The sequence below is a fragment of the Corvus brachyrhynchos genome, unplaced genomic scaffold (assembly GCF_000691975.1).
Source record: "Corvus brachyrhynchos isolate BGI_N302 unplaced genomic scaffold, ASM69197v1 scaffold21, whole genome shotgun sequence".
In the NCBI taxonomy this organism is placed as follows: Eukaryota; Metazoa; Chordata; class Aves; order Passeriformes; family Corvidae; genus Corvus; species Corvus brachyrhynchos.
The window spans coordinates 6,738,401-6,758,628 of NW_008236924.1; the positions used below are offsets into that span (position 1 = coordinate 6,738,401).

Genomic DNA, 20,228 nt, shown 5'->3' on the forward strand with positions numbered 1-20,228 from the left:
CCCGGCGCGTCGGCACCGCCACCTCCCGGGCATCCCGGAGGGGACGCGCAACTCCCGCCTGCCGGCCCGGAGCCTGCGGGGCAGGGTTTATTTATTGTCTTCATTGCGCGGTGTCTCCGGCCCTGCCCAGGAGCCCCCTCTCACAGCCCACTCCGGCTCCCAGCACTTACCGGGAAAGATCTTCACTCGCAACGATTTTATGAAATCTTATAATTCTCCCTTTTTGCCTCTCACCCTAAGGACAAACACCCCGAGGTGAGCGTGGTTTCTCCGGGCAATGCTGGCCTGTCCATCTGTCTGAAGCAATTACTGTGGTTTCCCTGGCGATTATTTTTCAGAGCAGGTGCTGACTTTTTCCCCAGCTGGGTGTCAGCCGTACCTGCGGGGGCGGTTTCGGAGCGGCAGAAGCCTAACGAGAGAGTGCCCTGGGTTAATGAGGTGTTGCAAGGCAGCACGGCTAAATCCAGCTTTACACGGTCCAACTTTCCAGTTTAATTAGAAACCTGGGTCTCCCGCTCATGCATTAATTCACTTTTTGACTTGAGTGACGGCCCAGCCTCTCTCAGGGAAAGTGACCACGGTGTTTAGGAAGAGTGTGGGTGTTCTTGTCTGTCCACACCCCTCTGTCCGGCCCGGCTTTGTGCTTGCCGTTGGAATATCGTGCTGGCCCCACCAGAGCAGCTGAGCCAGGGCCATCGGCAGTGGCTGGGTCCCTCTCTTGGCCAAGAGGAGCAGCTGGGACCTGCAGGATTGGCAGAATCCACCTTTCCCCTCGATTTCCACATGGATCCCACAGGCGGGAAGCAGCTCTGACAGGCCATAGGGAAGGTGCAAGGACCTGGCACGTGCTCCTTGCCAGCCATGGCTCTGCCATTCCCATGCCAGCTCCCAGTTTGTCTGGGAGCACTGGGATTACAGAGATGCTGTCAGTGCCGGGGAGAAGATTTGGGAACCAGCAAGTGCAGAAGTTCAGGAGTGAATAATTAGCAGAGCAATTGTAAAGTGCAGCAATTAGTGGCTAATTGCTGCTGCAGAAATATGCAAGGCAGGGTGCCTTTTATTCCTTCCTCCATGTAGGATGGCTGATCCCGGGTTTGCTGGGAGCAGGGAGAACTTGTCTCTTGTCCCTGTCCTTGGTGGCAGGATAGGACAAGGGGGAATGGCTTTAAGATGAAGGATGGTAGATTTAGATTCGATATTAGGGAGAAATTCTTCCCTGTGAGGATGGTGAGGCCCTGGCACAGGTTTTCCAGAGGAGCTGTGGATGCTCTGGGTGGAGCATGGCAGTGTGGTGTTCTGGTGATGTTCTCACCTGGCGCGAGTGGCTCTTGAGCTGCTTGGGAGATCTGCATTGTGCCAGCAATGGAGAAACTCGGCTTCACAGAGGGTTTGGGAGCCACCAAGGGGCCTCAGTGCCATTTTTAGAGCCCCATTTAGCCAGATTTGGAGGCAGTGGGAGGAATCCCTCTGGGAATGGGTGCGGTGCTCTGCCACTCCTGTGCAGCCCCTTGCTGCTATACATCACACCCTCACGCCAGTCGGTGCCACTGCCCCGTCCTCACTGGGACACTGGGACAGCGTCAGGGTGCCTGGAATTACTTATGAGCAGCTTGTAGAAGAGACATATTTACTTAATAAATAAATACAAATAACATATGGCAGGTACGAGCATGAAACACACACTACTGATGTTGTGAGGGAGGCCAAGGTCTGAGGCTGGAGCTTTGCCTAGTTCATGGCACACAGCTGAGGGTCATGGCACACACAGGAACACAGCTGAGGGATGTGGCACACACAGGCATGCAGCTGAGGGTCATGGCACACACAGGAACACAGCTGAGGGTCATGGCACACACGGGCACACGGCTGAGGGTCATGGCACACACAGGCACACAGATGAGGGATGTGGCACACACAGGCACACAGCTGAGGGTCATGGAACACATGGGCACACAGCTGAGGGGCATGGCACACACAGGCACACAGCTGAGGGCCATGGCACACACAGGCACACAGCTGAGGGTCATGGCACACACAGGCACACAGATGAGGGATGTGGCACACACAGGCACACGGCTGAGGGCCATGGCACACACAGGAACACAGCTGAGGGCCATGGCACACACAGGAACACAGCTGAGGGTCATGGCACACACAGGCACACAGATGAGGGATGTGGCACACACAGGAACACGGCTGAGGGTCATGGCACACACAGGCACACGGCTGAGGGTCATGGAACACATGGGCACACAGCTGAGGGATGTGGCACACACAGGCACATGGCTGGGGGCAGGAGGACGGAGGCCCCGTGGACCTTGAGGGGGTGTCAGGGCTCATCCCCTCATCTCTGCAAAGCTTCGTGCAGAGCAAAGGGACTCTGCTTTGGCTAGATTTGGCAAAGCCTTGACCTAAAGCTTGGAGCTCTGACGAGCTCTAAGGAGGCAGCAGCAGTTGGGTTTTGGGATTTGGGGTCATCTCGGAGCTTCTGGGCCGGCCTCAGTCGGCTGAGACGGGCAGTGGCAGGAAGAGGATTGCCTTCTGGCCATAGTGAGTCCGCGGGCCCAGCTTGCTGTTCCCGTTCTTCTTCAGCCCCACAAACCAGTTCTTGTCCGCGTGCATTTTGGAGACGTAGGTGTTGTAATGGTTTTCTTCGAGCCTTTCCAGGAACAGACACTCCTCACCCAGTAACTGCTGAAAGACAGCCCGGGGAAGCACAGTGAGCCGGGGCGGTGCCGGGGAGAGGGGGATGTTCCTGCCGTGGCAATCCCAGCTCAGCTCTCCTCGCTAAGGTGCCATCCAGACCCACCTCTGAGACTCCCACACCCCAGCAAAGCTCATATTTAAAGTGTGGGGTAAGTGGCCTTGATTTAGTTCCCTGGGCCACTCCTGCAGCAAGGTGTCTGTGACCTGAGAATCTTCATTGGCAGTGACAAGTCAGCCCCGTGCTCCATAAGCTGCTCCTGGCCCTGGCTCCTGCTCTGCCCTGAGCTGTGTGGTGGCACCTGCAGGCTCAGAGCACTGAACCAGAGTGGTTTGGGCTGGAAGGGACCTTAAAGACCATTGAGCTCCAGCCCCTTGCCATGGGCAGGGACACCTACACCAGGTGGTAGCTGCCGAGGGGCTGCAGAGCAGCTGCTGCTCCAGGTATGAAGCACAATATTTATCAAGTGTCAGATAGGAAATACAATATTTGGCAGAGGCAGGGCAGTAAACAGCATTATTTGGTAATTTATTTATTTCCCCCCAAAATAAAGCCAGATGCAGAGGGGCCGTGCAGCTGCCAGAATCACAAACAGAGCCTAATTATTGCCTGTGGTTTGCATTACTCAGGGCTGCGAGATTTCTGCAGACCTCCAGCCCTCTCCGTGTCCGATCCCACGGGATCCTCCCACTTACCGAGCCGTAGAGCAGCCCGTTGGTGTCCATGGCCAGGTACTGCCCCGACTGGGTGCTCTTGATGTGCACCACCCCCACGCTTTCTGCACTCAGCTGCAGCTGAACTGGGAGTAAAAAAAAAAACAACGACAGTGAAAGGAAAGTAGGAAAAGGGGGGAAAAAGAGCTGCCAGGAAGGCTGGTGGGGTGTTTTGTTCTGAAGCCTGGCTTATAAGGAGTTTATAGGAAGCAGTACAGCGTGTAATAAAAGTGTCTCCTTGTACCCTCTTCTTCAAAGAAACCCCACAGCCATCCTTTAGGAACCAAAGACCAATTTTTCCCTTATTTTGCATCAAAGGAAGGGCAACGTTTTGGTTATGACGCTGGAATGGGACACAGGAGATTGGGGTTTTAATTCTGGCTCTAATTTACGAATTTCTCATGTGGTTTGACAAGACACTTAAGGAGTGACACATGAAGAAGTATTTTGAGAGCTAAGCCAGGGATGGGCAGCCTGCAGATGCCTGCACTGCAAACCCCTGATCCAAAGCATCCCGTCCAGCCGTGTGCTGCAGCTGGATTTATCCAGTGCATTGTAGATGGGGAATGGGGAAATAGAAAAGGCTGTGGCTGCAGTCACAGTGCCTTGCAAATTCCAGTTCTTCCCAGGGATCATTTCCATCTTGTAGGCAGCTTTTTTCCATAAGATTTGTAACAGCAATATTTAGGTTGGTTTGAATGAAGTATGAACGGATGTCTCCTTCCTTCCTGTTTATATTTAATTTATTTATCCTTATTTAGATGAGGTAAAAGGCAATGTTACCTCTTGGCCTGGCGGAACACCCGTCTCAGTGAAATCTTTGCTGCAATGGTTCACATTCTTCATTTTTGGCATTTCCTGCTCAGTAAATGATGGTTAATTAGGAAATTGTGTGGGTGCAGGTTTGCAGGAACACTCAGTCCCAGTGCAGGTCTGGTTTAGGCTGGGAATCTGGGAAAGCCCCAGCCCACCTGCATTCCCTGAGGTGCTGCAGGCTCGGGACCTGGTCGAGGAGCAGTCCAGGGGGAAAGGAGGGAAATGGGATGAAACTGATGATACTGTCCTAAACCTGTCCCTGAGAGAGGGGAGCGAGGGTCCCTCCAGCTGCCCATGGGGATGTTGAGTTTTTTGGCCACAGAGGGAGGGAGAATGGTGGATCTGGGGAAGGAGCTCATGCACTAAATTCTTACAGGTTCTGTTCCAGGTCTGTACAGAGATTTCCTTCCATGGATTAATGAGATTAAAGTGGGAAAAGGAGACTTTTTGTAGAAATGAGCATGAGCTTCATCTTGAAGAATCTGCAGTGTCCAGGTAAGTTTTCTTTCCATTCCACGGTGCAAGCTTGGAATGCCCACGCAAAGGATGCAGGAAGTGGATCCTGACGAAGGGCTGGACAACAAAGGCTTAGAGAGAGCGACTCCTTCTGCTCTTCTTAGAGATCCTCCCTGATTCTGAGGCCATTTAAGAGAAGAATAAGAATTCTTGGTATTTGTCTGGAGTAAAATGCACATGGGCAGTTTGCAGAGTGCCAGTGCGGCTGGAATGCTGCTGTCCCTGCTGTCTTCCCAATGAACCGTGGGTGTTTCTGTGTCTTGTCCCTCCCTGGGGCTGGCAGTGCCTGTCCCAGCTGGGTGACAATATCCCAGAGTGCCAGTCATGGTCCGGCCTGCTCCTCTTGCACTCCAAGGAATGCTGCTGAGCAGCTCCATCATTTTCCAGGTGCAGGGGCAGGAGCGTGGCAGCCGCTGGTGCTCAGAGCAGGGCACCTTGCACAGGGCTGCTCCGCTGGCACACAGCCCTTCCAGGAGTTTCCTCTGTAAATATTAGTGCATTCCTATATCCGAGTTTATGAGATCACTTACAGGAGGTTCCTTTCTGGCAGAGCTTTGCAAACACGTGGCCCCAGGCCAGCAGCCAGGGAGGTGTGAGCGAGCCGGGGCGCAGGACCTGCCTGCCCTCACTGCCCACAGGCACGGCGCAGCCATGGGGACCACTCCAAGGTGAAGGATTTGCTCTTCCAGAGGGAAAAGGGCTGGGCCATGTGACAGCATCCATGCTGTGAGACAACAGCTTGAGGCTGGGGCACGGGGAGTGGATGCTCCTGTCCTCGGTAGCTCCCCGTGTCCCAGGAGAGGCCATCTTCATCCTGACCTACCCTTCTGACTCCAGCAAAACTCTGGAAAATGCTGCAGAGACACTGCCTGAGCTCACACCACCTCTCCTCGTGGGTCTGTGAGCCCAGTCCTGTCTTTCAGATCCTTCAGGTCATCATGCTGCTTTTCCCGGGGGTTTGGGGGTTACGTGCCATGTTTATTCCTCGCTGGAGGCTGGAGCCCCACTCTGTGTTTATCCAGCCTCAGGGAGCTCATCCTCATCCATCCCCCAGCACTGCCTCGTGCTGGGGAGAAAATGTTTGTAATTAAAACTCGGCTCTAAACTGCCTGTCATTAAAACAACAATAGCGAGAGGAAAGGTTAAGTTTGGGGGAGAAGCCACATGTGCGTTTGTGGTTTGAAGAAAATAAAAGTGCTTTTCTTAGCACTTTGTAAGGCTGGCTTGGCTACTCCCAGCCCTTCCTTCTCACCAGATAGGAGCCTGGCAGGTCCCGGTCCTATTCCAGTAAATGTTCAGGATATGGTGCACCCACAGGTTGCTGCCAAGAGCTGAGGGGAAGAGCCCAGCCCCGCTGCCCACGGAGCCCTGCAGGGGCTTTACTGTGTGGCCTGTCCAGCTCTCCTGGGCATTGGGTTAAAAAGTCCTCTGAAGAGTTTTTGGTAATGCAAGAGCCCAAAAATCATAAAATTTCCAATGATTCCTTGTTAGGACAAGTGGTGGCATCTGTGGGAGCAGTTCCTCCCAGGAGTAGGTCCCAGTGTCCCACGGGCTGGAGCCACCACGGTCACCAACTGCAGGGGTGGGGACAGGTAAGGGGAGACCCTGGCAAGAGTGACCTGTTCAACGGCTGTGGCACACAGATGACAATGCAAAGACAGCCCAGAGCTCCATGTGATGCTGTGTGTGGGATGCCAGGCTGCCCTGGGCCCTTCCTGCCAGGGCCAGCTGCCCGTGTGTGGCCCAGCCCTGCTGTGTCCCCTGTGTCTGCCTACCTGCCAGGAGATGATGCCAGCGTCAGATTTCACATTTGAGATATCTGTTTATATCCTTTCTATCTACACTTTGACAGCACACATATGACACCTCCCCTGCTCCGTGTATGAGCTGCAGGTCTGTTTGGCCCCTGGGAGCTGTGTTGTCACACAAACCTTGGTCCAGACCCCATTTTCCCCAGCTCCTCCCTTCCCAGCTGATGGAATCACAGGGCAAGGAGCGCCCCAAGAAGCCCCCGGGGTTTGCTTACTGTGCTCGTCACTGCGGTCCCTGGTGCCATCCACGGTGCCGTCGGGGAGGATGCGCAGGAAGTGGCCCCCGTTGCTGCAGTACAGGAGTTTGGGTTTCTTGTAGTTGCCCGGGGGCAGGTTGAACTTTTCCGTCAGGGCGGTGAAGGTGGTGATTTCCCCCTCGGCCATCCCGCAGCCTCTCCCAGGGCCGGGCTGCAAGAGAGGTGACACAGGGGTGACACCGAGTGCTGGGCACACGCTGCTGCTGCCAGGCTTTAAAGGCAGGCAGGGAGGGAGGGAGGGAGGGAGGGAGCCCGGGGGTCCCGGTGGCCGGGCTGGCTGGGGCAGGTGATTCACAGCGCTGTGACACAGCCCAAGGTGATGCTCCCCCAGCGTGGGAGGTGGCGGGGGGCTGTCTCCTCGCCGGGTGGGGCTGGCCAGGAGGGACTCTGTCCTTTTAATTTTATCACAGCGAATTCTGTTTTTGTTCTCCTTTCTATTGACGTACGTGCTAAAATTACACACTCAGAAAACCAGTTTGAAAAACACCCAGTGTCTGATTGGAACCCGCAAGAGGCGGGAAGGGAGCCCAGGTAATAACTCTCTATCCACTATTATAATGCTCAAACACAATTATGACCAGGAATTGCAACACCCGCTGCATGTCAGGTAGTAAATATTGCTCATCTCTTGGCACTCTGCAGCTCACCTGGCCCAAGAACACACAGAGAAAAGGTCAGGACACACGCTGGGTCGGGTGGCAGATGAGCAGGGGGCAGGAGCTTTCCCTGCCTGGGCTGAGCAGGAGATTTACCCAGACACTGATCAATAGCACATGGAAAATGGGAATTTTGAGTCTAAGATATGCCATGAATCAACCAGCAGCATCCCGATGCCTAAAGGGCCTCCAGGAGAGCTGGAGAGGGGCTTTGGACAAGGGTCTGGAGTGCCAGGACACAGGGAATGGCTTCCCACTGCCAGAGGACGGGGATAAATGGGATATTGGGAAGGAATTGTTCCCTGGGAGGGTGGGCAGGCCCTGGCACAGGGTGCCCAGAGCAGCTGTGGCTGCCCCTGGATCCCTGGCAGTGCCCAAGGCCAGGCTGGACATTGGGGCTTGGAGCAGCCTGGGACAGTGGAAGATCATCCTGAAACCTCATTTTGCAGGAGACTGTGGTCACAGTCCGTATTTAAGCAGATGCTGTGCCAAAACCTGAAGGCATCACCAGTCCAATAAAAGAAAGATGCTGTGGATGTTGGAGGGTGAGAAGTGCCATCACAGAAGTGCCATCGCAGACGTGGCATCAGGAGATGCCACAGGTGGGGGCCAGAGTCCCACAGGTGCATCCATGTTTTTTGCCTAGAAACTACATTTAAAATCTGCCATGAATTCATTCTGTCTTTCATACACAGAGTTCCGTAGTGCTTAGAGAGAAGTGGATTTATGAACAGAAAAAGACATGGCACAGAATAAATCTAGATACAGGAAATTGCTTTAAATGTCATGTATTCCCACAGCTGTATTATGGAAAATATTTTATAGTCACTGTTTATATGTGTTTATAGATTGTAAAAATGTCTCTTTAGCACTGAGTTGTGCTACTGGTGCGTTGGGATGGAGCCAGGGCCACACTGTGGGTTTGCTGTGGGGCTTGGAGGGCCCTGGGAGATACTGAGGGTGGCAACTCTGCAACAGACATGCTCACACACATGCACATGTACAGAGAACCTCTAAACATTTGTCTCTAAACCCTTTAGTATTTTAAAAAGTCTGCAAATGCAGCTGCAAGAAGGGGAAACCACTCCTGGCAATGGATCCCAGATGCCTGCAGAGGATAAAAACCTCTGGAAGCTGGATTGCCGAAAGCTGAACCCCTGGAGATAAAGCCTGTGTGGCTGCTGCTGAAAGCACCCCCAGCCACTGCACCGACTCTGCTTCGTACAGACTTCAGCCCTTGCTCTCAGATGCCCCCTTTGACACAGAATGGGATTTTGGGAAGTGCTTTCTGGAGTGCCAACACAGGCCAGCTCCCACCTATTGCCATGAGGTTGGAGATGCAGCCTCAGAAGCTCTGTGGCTCCTGGTGGTTTCCAAAGCAGGTGATGGACCTGCCAAATACAGACTCAAAATCTTTATTTTTAACTCCATGGTCAGGTGCAATTAAGTATTTCTTAGAGAGTCTGGTCCCTAAATTAATTTTTCTCCCAAGACATCATACTTTTCATGCAGCAGTTCAGTTTTCCTTGCTAACTGCCAGCCTTCTCTGAAGGAAAGCCCCCACGTCATGCAGGGTGGCACACAGGGCTCTGTCCTCCACTGAGCTTTCATCAAGACGGCAGCACTGGGTAATTTCCTAGAACCAAAGCTTTTCTTGAACCTTTATGTGAGGGTGAAAGGCACTCAGCAGTCTCCTGGGTTGATAATGGATGGTATTGAGAAGCAAATATCCCAGATCCAAGAGCTCTGATCAGGATCTCAGCAAACTCTGCAGCCAGCAGGGGTGAGGAGCAGGCTGGGGGCTCCCCACAGTCACCTCAAGGTCTGAGGGCATCTCCAGGCAGCTTAACCAGAGCAGCTCAACTGGAAATGGCTTCTTCATCATCACTTATTTCCTCTAAGGTTATTTTTGCTATTTTTAGGAAGACGCCAGTGCTCGCCAGCTGCTCTGACTGCCCCAGCAAAGCTCAATGAACACTTTTCCACTCCTGTTGCCTCCCCATGCTAAATACTATCGCTGTTCTCAGACTTTATGGCCGTGGAGTTGTTCCTCTACAAACACCACCACTCATGGCCCTACCATTACACTTTTGGCAGGAACACGTTAGGTTTTTATGGGAATTAAAAAGCACGAGTGAGAGAGAGAACCTGAACCAAAGACAACATAAAGGGCCTTATTTCTTTGGGTAGAAGCCCAACAATGCTATTAAATAACTCAAAGCAGAACGGAAAGCTCTCTCAAATATGCAAAGCTGAGAGACACCACACTCCAGCAGTTACTTGGTGCTCCATGGAGAAAGGAAAATATTCCAAGAGGAGATTGCTGTAAGAGGGGAATGGCTGCTGCTGAGCGCTGACCCCGCTGGTCGCACTAGGACAGGGAGTTGGAGCTGAATTGGGGTCTGTTTGTCCAAGAGCAGCTGTGTTTGTGGCTCCTCTTTCCTCCAGCCCTGTGTAACAGCTTTGCTGTGCTGCCTGAGAGAAAACCCCACTGAGGAGGAATCCCTGGGAGCTGCGCCCAGGGCACCTGCTCCAGGACAGCCCCAGCTCTGTCTGCGGTGTGGGGAGCTGAGGGCACCCAGCTCTTTCTCCTAGATGGAGATGCCAGCGCCCCAAAGGATCAGAAATAATTTCTGAAGGTAAAAAAAGACTTAGGAAGTGAGTTAAACCTGAATGTTCATTTGATCCAGGTCCTGCTGAGCCGTGGTGGCTGTGCGGTGCTGGCTCCCTACAGCTCCGAGGCAGAGGAGCCCAGCGCCGGGCTGGAATAGCTGTGAAATTCTGAGAAGTTTGGGGTTGGTTCCAAACTTTATCACTGGCCAGACCAGTGGCTTTGATGTGAAATCCCAAACTCTGCAAGCATCTGACTCTGAGCATCGAGGGCTGGTCGTGCTGCCAATATCAGGCATGTGAGCTCTGAAATAACAGCACATGCTGGGAGCCATAGAAAGAGTGGGGACCTTTTCTGTCTGTTTTAGAGCTGATTCAGACTTCACTACACAGCACTTGTTTGCATGACAAAGGTGGTGTTGATGGGAACGTATGGGATTCCTAATGGTCCGAAAGGTTTTTTTGTGTCAGAATTGCCAGGAACTTCTGTGTTTTGGTTTTTTTTTATGGCTCCTGTGGCACAAATTTAGTGGCCAGCAAAGGCTCAACCCAGAGGCAGCCAGCTAAGGTGAGCCTTTTTTCCTTAGGTACAAAATACCTGGCTACTACACGGAGGAAAGCCAAAGTATCTCAGCTACTGGGTTAAAACCAGATTGGATTGATTCAAATACATCAAAATTGTCCTTGGCTTTGGACACAATCCTTTATGTAGGCTTGGAAAGAAATGTTCTGCATGGCCTCTGAGTGGCCACGGTACTGAAAAGTGCAGTTAATCACAATTGTCATTTAGATATCAGCTAAAGATCACACAGAGAACTCCAGAGAGATGAGAAGCTGCTAAACCCAGGAGTCTCCTGGGGTTTTGCCCAACTTCAGTTAATGAGATCAGTGTCTCCTGAACCTGGCTCCGGTGAGTTCAGTGGAAACACTCCAGTTGGTTTCACTTTGGAAAGTGTTATTTTCTCTATTAAAGCAGAAATGCTGTTTCTTCCAGGACGTGTGACTCAGCTGGGATCAGACAGCATCACCTCCTGGTGGGCTCCTTTCCCACTCCCACTGCTGACTGCAGTCACCTGAACAGAACAGTCACTTCCCAGGCAGCTCAGATGCTCCATATAGGAATGGAAAGCATTTACAACAGGTAGAATATTTTTAAGGAATTGAGGCTCTGAATTGCCTCTCTGGGGATTCCTGTGGGCTTTGGGGTGATCTGAGAACTACCTGGGATAAACATCTCTCAGATAAAAAGGGCTTTTATTCATCATAAGTTTTAGAGAACCACTGTGTGGGATGGATTTCCTCATCCAGGAAAGGATTAGAGACCAGGCAGAGGTTTCCTCATGCTCTGGCTGCTGCAGGATCAGCTCGGTGGGTCTGGGGTTATCATCAGCATGGGCAGCCTGCAAGGGCTGCCTCCCCCCCCGGGGGCTGGCAGTGCAAGGTACAGCTTGAATTCCTTGGACTGTACATCCTCTTAGAGGGACTTAATAAATGATTAGGCAAAGCATATGATAAATATGCAATAGATCGTTCTGTGAGTATCAGTGGAATGCATTGGCTCATTTCTAGTCTTGTTTATGGCCAGGTGATTTTATCTCTAGCGATGTGATTAACTGCTTAATGAAACACTTATCAGCCAGGTTGTACCCTTTGCAAGTGGAATATGTTGTATGAAGTGTGACCAAAAGCATAGAAATCAGTTTAACTAATGCCTGCTGTCATCATCTCCTGCTCTCCACCAGCAAACAGCCATTCCACTGAGTCACGCTGGATTTGTGGCAGGTAAAACAGAGGGTGTGTAAAGCTGAAACTTTCAGCAGCTTCCTGAGTGGGTGTCACTAATGGCCGATGACAAACACAGCAGCAGCACGGGAGGGACGGGGTTAACCCATCCCAGCCCTGTGCCCTCAGGGATGCCCAAGGGGAAGCTCCGTTCCTTCCCCGCAGCCAGGTATGGCTTCTTCAGAGAGCTGGGGAGACAGGAAACCAGGAGATTCTGCACTTTCTAATTCCCTTCCCGCCTCTCCCACCTCCCACCCACGGCCCTTTGCCATCCGGTGATTAACTTAATTGCAGTTCCAGCTCCAGGAGTCAATCCAGCCCAGAGCAGAAGCTTTGCCAGGAAGCTCTTGCCCCTGTGTCCTGTCTGGGCTCGGACCAAGAGCCGGGACACAAACACGAGCAGCACTGGCTGCACACACAGATCCCACAGATTTGTGCCTCACGTCCCGGATTTGAGCCCTGTCTCCCAGAGCAAGCCGGGTGCGTGGGACCTGCAGGATGGGGAGAACAGCCCGGACAGAGAATCACCAACGCTCAGTCCCTCCAGCCAAGGATGGGCTGCGGGATGCGCTGCTCCCAGGGGACACCTCTGGGCTTTGCAGCAGAGGCAACGCAAACACCCCGGGCTTCCCCTTCCCTGCCGGGTGCAGCGGGTCCTGTCGGCCCTTCCCAGGCGCCCCTTCCCTCTCCCAGGCTTGTGCCGAGACCAGTGCAAAGCATCGCTCCTGCTCCAGCGCTTTGCTGCCTTGCTCCAGCACGTGGAGCTGGCTGGGAGCAGCCACTGACGCGCCACGAGTGACACCAGTCTCATCCCTGTCACCCGAGGAGGGGGCTCCGTGCTGCCGAGGCTGCTGAGGACTCAGGGCCGATGCACCAGGCACCAGTGCCTTGTTTTGGGTTTGCCACCTCGGTTATGGGCAGGGCTGTGGGCACCTCTCCTCCCCGGCTCTGCCCGTGCTTGGCTTCCCAGGGAAAGGCATCTGGAGGGAGTGGAAACCACTGATAAGGTGTTGGGTGAAGTGTTCTGTGATGATGTGGGAAGCCCCTGGGGACAGGGGGCACTCCGTGTGCCCCTTGGCTCCTGCTCGGCAGCCCCAGACTGAGGGGGCCCTGCAGTGGGGTCCCATCCCTCCCTGCCCAGGACCCGCTGCCCAGTTCCCGCAGCAGGATGTGCGGCCTGTGACACTTCAGCCGGCTCTGCAGTGTCCCCATCCCCCAGCCAGCCGCCCCCGGCGTCCGTGCAGGACACTGGGCACAGAGTCAGACCACAGAGCCCCAGCTGTGGCTGTCTGGGCTGGCGCTGCAGGTGTGGCTGCCCCACACACCCACAGACAGATGGACGGACGGACGGATGACGCTAAATGACAAACTCCAGCCCCAGAAATTCTCTCCATGCTGTTAATCCAAGGGGTGATCTGGCTCTCCTGTCACACCATGTCCCCTCTGAGCCCTCAAGTCCCACCCCAAGCCAATCCTGTGCTGAGGCCCCGGCCAGGTACGTGCCTGTCACTCAGTGTCCTGGTCACCCTCCGCCAGCCGCCAGCCCTCGCCACCCCCTCAGCGCTCAGACGGGTCCGACATCTCCGGGGCTGTTGCCGATGCTCACGGGGCTGGGATTGGGAGCGAGAGGCAGAAAATGTCGGGCAGCACTTCCTGCAGCTGGCCCTCTGAAGAGTGGCCAAGCCCAGCCGAGGGTTGGCTCCAGCTTCAAAACTGGGGTTGGAGTTTGGGTTCAGCCTTTACTCCCTGTCCTTCCCCAGAGAAGCAGAGGATGCTGGAATCGCAGGTTTCATCTCCAGGCCAAATGAAACCCCACATCCATCCTGGTGGTTAACCATCAGCAGACATATCATCGCTCAGAAATCCAACTTCCTCCAGCACAGCCTCGGTCTGGGCTGTTCCAAGGAAAATCACTTGGCTTCTGGGTTCACCATAAGCTCAGCAGTGATTTCCTAAGAAATTGTGCAGGGAGTTGATGGTGTTCGTCCTGCAGTGTTTGTGGAAGGGCTGCACAGCTGCTCTTTTTAACATCTAAGTAAGACTGGCTGGGAGAATCCTGTTCTTAATTCTGTTGCCCAAAGTCTTATTTTAAATTCAGTCTCTAGTACCCCTGGATGCCAACTCCTGTTTTTTTTCCCTCCAGGCTGCTTGAGTAAGGAGCTTAGGCTGTTGCTCATTAACAGTGCAATAAAAGCTTGAGTTAATAATGGCTATTACCAGGAAAATCCTCCAATAAATAATAATTTTCTTATCTGCATGACTTTGGGACTGGAGAAAATGCCTTCCAGTGAAAGCTGCAGCATGTAGGAGTGTGCAAGGAGTGTTTCAGATGAAAGATCGGAGCAAGGCAAGCTCAGAGCTGAATCTTGTTAAGTGCAGATGAGTAGGTCAGCAAGAAAACTGGAATCAGTGTGGCTAAGTAGTCACTGGAGTAAACTATGGAGAGCAGCTGTGCATCTCCACCTCCTGTGGTCTGTAGAGCCAGACAGGTCACTGCTTTGAGCTGTGTTCTTCAGGCAAAAACTGGGGAATTCTCAGTTGTGGCAGTGGGTGGCTCTGGAGGCCATGGACACTGAGCCCTGTTTGTCACCCTCAGCTCTGGCCTGGGAAGGAGCGTGAGTCACTCACCGGGACCTGCCAGACCCTGTGGAAGGTACAGCCCTAACTCTGGTCCTGCTGTCCCAGACAGGGACACAATGAGACACCTGTCTCCCTGCAGAGCTGGGCACCTGTTTGGTCCTTGCTGTGACACGTGTGGCCACAGGCTGTGACAGCAGCAGGAGCAGGCGGTGCTGCTCCAAGGAAAACAGAGCCCTGCCTTGGGTTTCCATTACAGAACCCTCAGAGGGAAGGGGATGTTTTTTGGAAGCTCTTCTGCCCCTTCTCACCTCTGTAAACAACAAAGCACCACAAAGGGCACGGTGCAGGACAGAAGGCTGCAATTTTAACAACCTGCTTAACCTCAGCCCCAAGCTGGCACCCACACTGGCTATTTCCAGCTCTGCAGTGGGCAGTTCAGAGACACCGCGGCGTTTGTTGTGTCCGGTGTTTCCACAGCTGCTTCAGGGGAAAGCTGGGGGGCCAGGCTGGCCCACAGGGATGTGGACAAGGATCATGGAATCACAGGATGGTTTGGGTTGGAAGGGCCCTTAAAGCCCATCCAGTCTCACCCCTGCCACGGCAGGGACACCTCCCACTGTCCCAGGCTGCTCCAAGCCCCAGTGTCCAACCTGGCCTTGGGCACTGCCAGGGATCCAGGGGCAGCCCCAGCTGCTCTGCTGTGATGCTTGTGATGATTGAGACAGAAAGATGTCCTGGACTGTCTAATTGGAAAAAAACGCCAAACTAAACCAAGCCCTTTGGGACAACCAGGCAGAGTCTGGGGATCAGCAGTTGCTGTGCCCCCTGCCTGGCTGGGCGTGCCACACCCAGAGCCCCAATGGGTTTTTACCTTCTCCTTACTCTTGAGCTGCACGTTCAGCCCTGCACTGGGATCCCCAGGGAGTCAGTGAGCATCCCCTGTGCTTTGTGGAGGATCACGTCCACACCAGGGTAGGTGTGAACTCCAAGATCCCCATTTGCAGTCTGGCAGCCAGTGACTCTTCCCGTCAGTCAGAAGGTTTTGTGAACACCTGGCAGCAATGGGAATACTAAAGAAGGGGAAGGGAGGGTGTTTTACTTGAAGTTAAATACTTGCATTTTATGTCCAAGATTTGACCTTCGATAGAGAATCAAGTATCAAGGGAGATGGAAATTCCAGTGAAAAAGTACACATTTGGGTACTCTTGTGTACAACACCCACATGTCCTGTGGGGCTGTGCAGCTGTCGGAGCAGTAGCGATGGATCTCTCTGGGAAAAACAAGGAACTTCTCTGGGGAACACGTAACTGGAGCGGGGGAAAGCAGGGCAGCCTTGGGGTCTGCGAGTCATGGATACAGGAATGGCCCTGTGCCGGGTCTGGGGGGTGTGGAAATGCATGGAGGGCGACAGGGCTGTCCTTGTCCCGCTTGGATGGCACAGGGATGCAGGAGGTCCCTGTGCCCGCAGCGACTGTCCCGGGCAGCGCGTGCCAGGGAGAGGGGCAGGGAGCAGATGGGTTGTCTGGCACTGAGCTCCTGTGACCAACATCATTTCCAGGGGGTTTATGGCATGCAGAGAGTGTTGGAATAAGCAGACAGCTCGGATCTGGAGTTCATCCTGGGATGCACAGAGTGGGATTTGTCATGGTAAAGATCTCCCCCTCCTGTCTGCCCTGGAGCGAGGATGAGAGCGGAGAAGGGAAACAACTCCTCAGGCTCCTGCTCTTGTTCCGTGGCCTGAGCACGGGGCAGACAGGCTCAGTGTGCAGCTGGGGGCCCCCAGAGCAGGTGGGGGTGACCATGCCCCAAGGTGGCCATGCAGACTGGGGGAGCTGCCTGCCTGACCCCCTGGGCTGGGAATGCCCTGTGGGACCAGCATCCATCAGGATGGGCAACCATGCCCCTCACAGGGTCACTGCCAGGCTGGCTCCGCCTTGGAGGGCTGTAACAGCTGTGTGGATGTGGCACCTGGGGACAGGGGCTAGTGGTGGCCCTGGCAGCGCTGGGGGAAGGGTTGAGCTCGATGGTCTTAGAGGGGTTTTCTAAACTAAACAGCTCTCGAGTTCTGTGATTCTGCAGAAATAGGGTCCCTGCACAGGTGAGAGCTGGCAAGGCTGGTCTGCAGGTGAGACAGGCAGATTTACCAGCCCCAGAGCTGTGGGAAGGAAAGAGCCAAGATCAAGGCTGAGACCCAGATCTAAATTAAGAGCCAGGAGCAAGGACAGACTTTGTGAGCACAGTGGGCCGTGAGTCATGGATGAACTGTGTGTCCAGACTGCTGTGGGCAGTGGGCAAATCCTTGGCAGGATGGCTCAGGGCAGACAGCACCACTCCCAAAAGGAGTCTGAAGGGAACAAAAGGGTTTTAGATGCCATGCCGTGAGTCAGTGGTACCTGGGCACAGCAGCCAGCCTGGTTCCCACACCCTGTGAAACCCCTCTCTGCCCTGTCCTCAGGGACAGCTGCCAGGCTTTGATGCCACAGGCATGGGAAGCTGCCTGTGGGATCTCAGCTCGGTCCTTTCCCCAGCAGCCTCCTCTGTCCAGTGCTTTCCCTGGGCAAAGGGGGGTGGTTGGGGGGGGTCAGGAAGCACAAACAGAAGGGGAAGTGGGTTCTTCTGAGCTCAGTCAAAGGGGGTTTTCTGAGCTCACTTCTGAGTTAAGGCCCAGGAGAATGGGGTTTGTTACCTCACTAAAACTGAGGTTAGGCTTTCAGCCGGACCACGGGTGTGTGTTATGCTGCTGTGCTGGGGTTAATAGAGCTTTATTTAGCACTGGCTGTGTATTGGCTGTTCTTGAAGGGAATTCCTAAATATTAACCCTGGCACTGTGAGGGTCTGTCTCAGCCATTCTCTGCCACCTTCAGCAGATGAAAATGAAGCATTTTTGTTATTCCAGGTTTTAGAGAGAAAAGCAGGACCTGTGGCAGCCAGAGTTTTGTCACTGCAGGTGCCAGGTGCAGACTGCCTCTGCCTCCTCAGGCCTGGAGGCCAGAGCTGTCTCAAACCCTGGCATGAGGCACAAGTCCCCATGCCTTGGTGGGCAGTGCTACCTGCCCTGTTAAGCACCGACAGATTTTGGGGGATATAAAACCTGCAAGTCACTGACTGCTGCTGCAGCTGCTCTGCATGGCCCCAGCCTCTACTTTGGTTCTCCAACAGCTTTAAACCAACAGATACTGATGCTGGAAACAAGGGAAGAAACAGGAACTGAACCTGGCACCTCCCAAAACCAGAGGGGGAGAGGGAGGATTGCTGCATCAACAGCAGAGACCATGACAAAGCCATCATATCCCTCGCTGAACTGGTTTTCAACAAATTCTTCTGCAAAGGGATTTCTATTGTGAAGTCTCTATTTGAAAGACAGACCCAGCCAGGCCTCCAGCCCCCACGATAATCCCCAACAGCTCTGCACTGCCAGACAATGTACACAGGATTCCTAAAAATGCCCCAGCCATGAGTCAGTGCCCACTGTGCCCAGGAGGGAGAAGTGCTGGTACCCAGGGGCAGCCTGGGAGGTCAGGGCAGCCTTTACCTCCCTGGAATATACTTTCTTTTATCCAGAGAGTATTTCCTGAAAGGGTTCGGAAGATGCAGTGCAAGTGCTAACGTGTTTTGAGGCAGTGATGAAGGGGCAAAACAGAATGGAGATGGAGTAAGCGAGGAAGGCTGAAAGAGAAATGGGGGCTAAAGGTGAGGAGTCTGGAAAAGAAGTGGAGTCACAAAGAAGGCTGGGGAGGAAAAAAAGTAAAGGCTGAGGAGTGCAAGCGAAAAAAAAAAAGGTTGATCAGAAATAAAAACAAGGACAGAAAAAATAGAGGCTGCAAAAGGGTAGAGGGCCAAGAAAGGGTGAAGGGGGAAAGAAATGCAGAGGCTGAAAAGGGCAGGAGGCCAAAATAAAGTGGGAGGCCAAAGGAAAAGCAGAGACCAAGAAAAAGTGGAGAGTGAAAAGGGGTGGGAGGCTGAAGAGGCACACAAGATGTACGGGAAGGGCTGCCCAAAGAGGGGTCTAAAGTTTAATGGGTTCCTCAGGCAGGACAGGGCTCAGTGGTGATAAGGCAGCACAATGTCCAATTGTTCTCCCTGCACACCGGGTCAGCCCAGCTTCCTCTGTGCCTGGGATTTGCAGGAACACACACTTTGGATTTGGGCTGGACGGAGGTCAGGTCTGCCGAGGTCTCCAGCCAGACCCAGAGCTCTTCAAGCCCTTTGGATAAACTTTCCTTCCCAGCTCCACCCCAGCCCAGGGGATGAACTTTTCCTCCCAAGCTCCCTGAATGACTTTGGCCTTCCTCCCACTGCTGAGACCTTGATCTTACTCCCAGCTGAGGCAGCTCATCGTGCAGCTGGCTCTGGCTCCCTACCCTTATTCCCGACCAGCTGAGCCGAAGCCCGGCAGCGCCCGGGACCCCCGGCACGGCGGGGACGGGGACAGGGACAGGGACCTGCTGCTATCAAGGGGGACAGGGACAGGAACAGGGACAGGGAGCTGTTGCTGCTCCATCAGGGTTTCCCCCTTTGCTGAACGGCCCGAAGGAGCCAAGAGGCTGCAGGTGCTGGCAAGGGAAGGGGGCAGTGGGGCCGTGTGGCCCTGGGGCCGTGCGGTGTCTCAGCCTGACACCTGCACCCCCAGCCAGGAAGATTCGAGCCTGCAGAAATTTGTCCTTGTGTTTGGCATCTTTATTTTGGCTGAGAGAGCAGCTCACAGCTCAGAGCATGGTGGTGATGAGGCGTTTGGGCTGTCGAGTCCATCAGGATAATCCCCGTGGTGATATTTCAGTCATAAATCATGGAATCATCGCAGAATGGTTTGTGTGGGAAGGGACCTTAAAGCTCATCCAGTGCCCTCCCCCCGCCATGGGCAAGGACACCTTCCAGTGTCCCAGGCTGCTCCAACCTCTGTCCAACCTGGCCTTGGACACTGCCAGGGATGGGGCATCCCTAATCCTGCCCAGAGAAGCTGTGGCTTCCCCAAACCGTTCTATGGTTCTGTGATTTATTTATTTTGCATCAAAAATGAACCATTTATAGTGCTGTGTCACTGCAACGATTTTCCTTTCTGTTTGCTGGGTTTTGTTTGTTTGGTTTGGTTTTTTTTAATGGCCCAAATATTGTGTTTTGCCATTTTAAATGTTTGTGGTTTTATGTATTTCAGTTCAAATTCTGATCTGGGTTTCAGCTTCTGCCCAGAGCTCCGGGTGAATTTGCACTAATTTGGAGATTGCCATTTGGAATGATGCCATCATCACTGAGCCACTCCTGTCTCCCAGGGTCGGGGGGCACCTGCAGGGTTTCAGGGGGGGTTGTCTCAACTGAGGGGAGCAGCACCCTGCCACCCTAAAGCTGTCCCTGCAGAAGGGACCTGCTGCCTCACCACATCCCAGCCGGACCCTGCGCTTCAGAACCTCCCTCTGCCCCCTCTCTCTGAGCATCCCCTGGGGATCTGTGGGGGTGGCAGAGCATCCCATAGGGATCCCAGAGCCCCCCGTGGGGATCCTCGGGGCTGGCAGAGCATCCCATGGGGAACCCAGAGCACCCCGTGGGGATCTGTGGAGGTGGCAGAGCATCCCCTGGGTGTCCGTGGAGCATCTACGAGCATCCCGAGGGGATCCCAGAACCTCCAGTGGGAATCCGTGCCGTGGGGCATGTGTGAGCATCCCGAGGGGATCCCAGAACCTCCAGTGGGAATCCGTGCCGTGGGGCATGTGTGAGCATCCCGAGGGTCTCCGTGGGGCTGTCAGGGCACCCCGTGGGGCTCAGCCCCGCGCCCGCCTCGCCCCGGGTGG

General features: G+C 54.0%; 1 protein-coding gene and 1 long non-coding RNA gene across 9 annotated transcripts in view; one reads left to right on the forward strand and one right to left on the reverse strand.

Moving 5' to 3' along the window:
- LOC103611496 overlaps nt 1-11,788 on the forward strand; it is a 30,467-nt gene extending 18,679 nt beyond the window's left edge. For 3 of the 7 annotated variants that reach the window (XR_001859940.1, XR_552304.2, XR_001859941.1), the window contains exons 5-6: nt 4,610-4,728; nt 7,923-11,788. This is a non-coding gene — a long non-coding RNA (uncharacterized LOC103611496). Of the gene's footprint in view, nt 1-4,609; nt 4,729-5,299; nt 6,770-7,922 lie in introns of those variants that run through there. The other 4 variants (XR_001859938.1, XR_001859939.1, XR_001859943.1 and 1 more) reach the window with 4 other exon arrangements.
- The window catches only part of FGF1 (fibroblast growth factor 1), a 22,339-nt gene continuing 2,583 nt past the window's right edge, over nt 473-20,228 (reverse strand). The window contains exons 2-4 of one of the 2 annotated variants that reach the window (XM_008629026.2): nt 6,776-6,968; nt 3,400-3,503; nt 473-2,691 (exon numbers count right to left, since the gene is read on the reverse strand). In XM_008629026.2, coding sequence (XP_008627248.1) covers nt 2,500-2,691; nt 3,400-3,503; nt 6,776-6,944 — 465 coding nt within the window. In that variant the 5' untranslated portion in view covers nt 6,945-6,968 and the 3' untranslated portion in view covers nt 473-2,499. Of the gene's footprint in view, nt 2,695-3,399; nt 3,504-6,775; nt 6,969-20,228 lie in introns of both variants that reach the window. The other variant, XM_008629025.2, reaches the window with a different exon arrangement.